This window comes from Gymnoscopelus braueri (assembly GCF_963280865.1).
Source record: "Gymnoscopelus braueri genome assembly, chromosome: 23".
Classification (NCBI taxonomy): Eukaryota; Metazoa; Chordata; class Actinopteri; order Myctophiformes; family Myctophidae; genus Gymnoscopelus; species Gymnoscopelus braueri.
Genome location: NC_137625.1, coordinates 27,215,126 through 27,217,625, shown reverse-complemented (window position 1 = coordinate 27,217,625; position 2,500 = coordinate 27,215,126). Strand labels below are relative to the sequence as shown.

General features: G+C 39.9%; 1 protein-coding gene across 1 annotated transcript in view; it reads right to left on the bottom strand.

Annotated features, from left to right (window-relative positions):
- Positions 1–2,500, bottom strand: part of cacna2d4a (calcium channel, voltage-dependent, alpha 2/delta subunit 4a) — a gene marked incomplete at both ends in the record, with an annotated part of 127,144 nt that overhangs the window by 87,939 nt on the left and 36,705 nt on the right. The window contains one exon of the mRNA XM_080421161.1: positions 2,470–2,500. This exon is cut by the window's right edge and continues 97 nt beyond it. Coding sequence (XP_080277287.1) covers positions 2,470–2,500 — 31 coding nt within the window. The remainder of the gene's footprint in view (positions 1–2,469) is intronic.

Below are 2,500 nucleotides of genomic sequence, written 5' to 3'. Positions count from 1 at the left end.
TGCATGTGACCAGTGTTGTAAAGTAACTAAGTACATTTACTCTAGTGCTGTACTTAAAGGTTTAATGACATTCACTTTTACACCACATTCAAAGTCTTTGTCCTGGTCCTTCAAAAGTGTACAAAAAGTTTTAAGTGAAAATTCCATTCCAGTGATCCATGGCAGGTGTTTTTCTCTCACATTTCTAAAGCCTTTTCAACTGCAATGAAAAAAGAAATCTTTGCCTGCGGGTGTCGCTGGTGAGGGATTTTGCCTGTCAATCATCGCCTCTGCTCCGCCCCCCCCAAAGGAAAGGATAGGGGAGGGGAGGGGCGAGGAGGAGAGTGGGCGGGATTAATCGACTGTGACCTCACTGTCGAAGGGCCAAACTCAGATTACTTTTCAGCCTAATTATTCAGAAAACCCCAGACCACAGAAAATCCACTGAATGTTCTAAGTTCAGGTTTTTTGGGTGTAATTGAGGTCATAAAACCCCAAATAAAACATTGAAAATAAAAAAAGTGAAAATGAATGTCATGATACCTTTAAGTTTCAATACATTTACTTCAACTCCACTACTGATTAAAAAAAAACTACTTCAACCCTATACATTTCGGCCATTTGAAAATGGCAGATCTACAAGCTATTGGTACTTTAAGTACATTTTGATGCCAATACTTTTGCACTTTTACTCAAGTACATTTTGAATTTCGGACTTTTACTTGTAACAGAGTATTTCTTCATTGCAGTATTGATACTTTTAATTAAGTAAAACATCGGAGTACTTTTCCCACCACTGCATGTGACACAGTGATGATTCTGTGCAGTGCCAGTGACTTCCTGACACTCCCTGAGGGGATGACAATGCTTTCACTGTCTTTATGGCTGAGTCACTATCGACACAAGAAGGATCGTTATAAAAGAAGGATAGGACAGAAATGGCATGTAACTTGGCCCTGCAACACACACACACGCACGCACGCACGCACGCACGCACGCACGCACGCACGCACGCACGCACGCACGCGCACGCACACACACACACACACACACACACACACACACACACACACACACACACACACACACACACACAGTTGTTGGGGGTTGGGGGGGTATGAGGGGGCTTTGAAGGTACGACTGGGCTAAACACCTGAAGGGTGCCTTTTTCTATAAACATTGCAGCTCCATGTTTTCTAAATTTTCTGGTATCTTTATGAAGATTTATGAATAGCAGATTAAAGACAGAAAATATGTTTTCCTTTACAAAGTTTAATGAATGAATGCATCTATTGCTCAGCCCACTGCTAGAGAGCATAGCCATGCCTTGTACAGGACGATATATCTGACCACCAGGTGGAACTACAGTCATCTTGTGCTGCATATGATGTCTTTCATCATAACTACATTAAATAACTACATTAAATCTCACAAAAACATCTGTGTAATTTTTAGATTTTTTTTGGCTATTCAAAAATAGCAGATCTACAAGGTCATAGCACGGCACTCTGCTATTTTTGAAATATCTTGACAATTTGTGCAAATCTTTTCATATATATATATATATATATATATATAAAGACGGGGTGCCATGATTTTCAGTGATTTTTTTACCCCCCTAAAACATAATCATCAGGTATTGTGGTTATACTAGGAGGAAGATTTTTTTCAAAAAAGTGTACAGAAATTGTTCAAATTATGTTTTATGTGGACACACCTCCAGTTCATTAAGTATACCTGGTTCTCACCTTAGCACCTCCTCCACCACCTTAGCACCACCCACCTGTCCTAGTCCCTCCTCCTCCTCATGCCCACACCTGTTGTGTTATGATAATGAGGGGGAGGGTACAATTTTACTATGTCACTAAGGGGCTGTTTTTCTATTGGCACGTTTGACCCTCAAGGTTTCAGCCTCCAGGTAGAAACTCAAAATAGTCAGAGAAGACATAAAACACAATAAAAACACCACCAGGGGGCTTAATGAAGTTCTATCAACCTCATAGACACATGAAAAACAGAAAAAGTGCAAAACCATGGCACCACCTCTTTAAAGCAAACATTTGTAACTCAAATCTTTGCTTCTGGGGATTCTACAAATGTCTTCTAAATCCTACAGTTTTTTGAAAAACCTTTCTATATCAGGGGTTCTCAAGGACCCCCAAAATTATATGTATTTGGCCCCGGGCCCCCATCTCAAAATGTTTTGTTCCAGGGACCCCAGAAGCAAAGATTTTAGTAAAACATGTTCGCTTTAAAATATGTATATTCAAAGATTTGACAAATTGTCACGATTGTTTTTCAAAAATTTCAGATCTACAAGCTCATAGCGCGGCACTCGGTGCCGCGCTATGAGCTTGTATATCTGCTATTTTTGCATAGCCAAAGAAATCTTAAAATGACACAGATGCGTTCCCGGATTGAATGGGTTAATAAAGAGTGTGTTGCAGTTGTTTTGTGCACATGTGTGTGTGCATGTATGTGTGTGTTTACCTCTTGTATCTTCTCTAGGTAAATAATACAG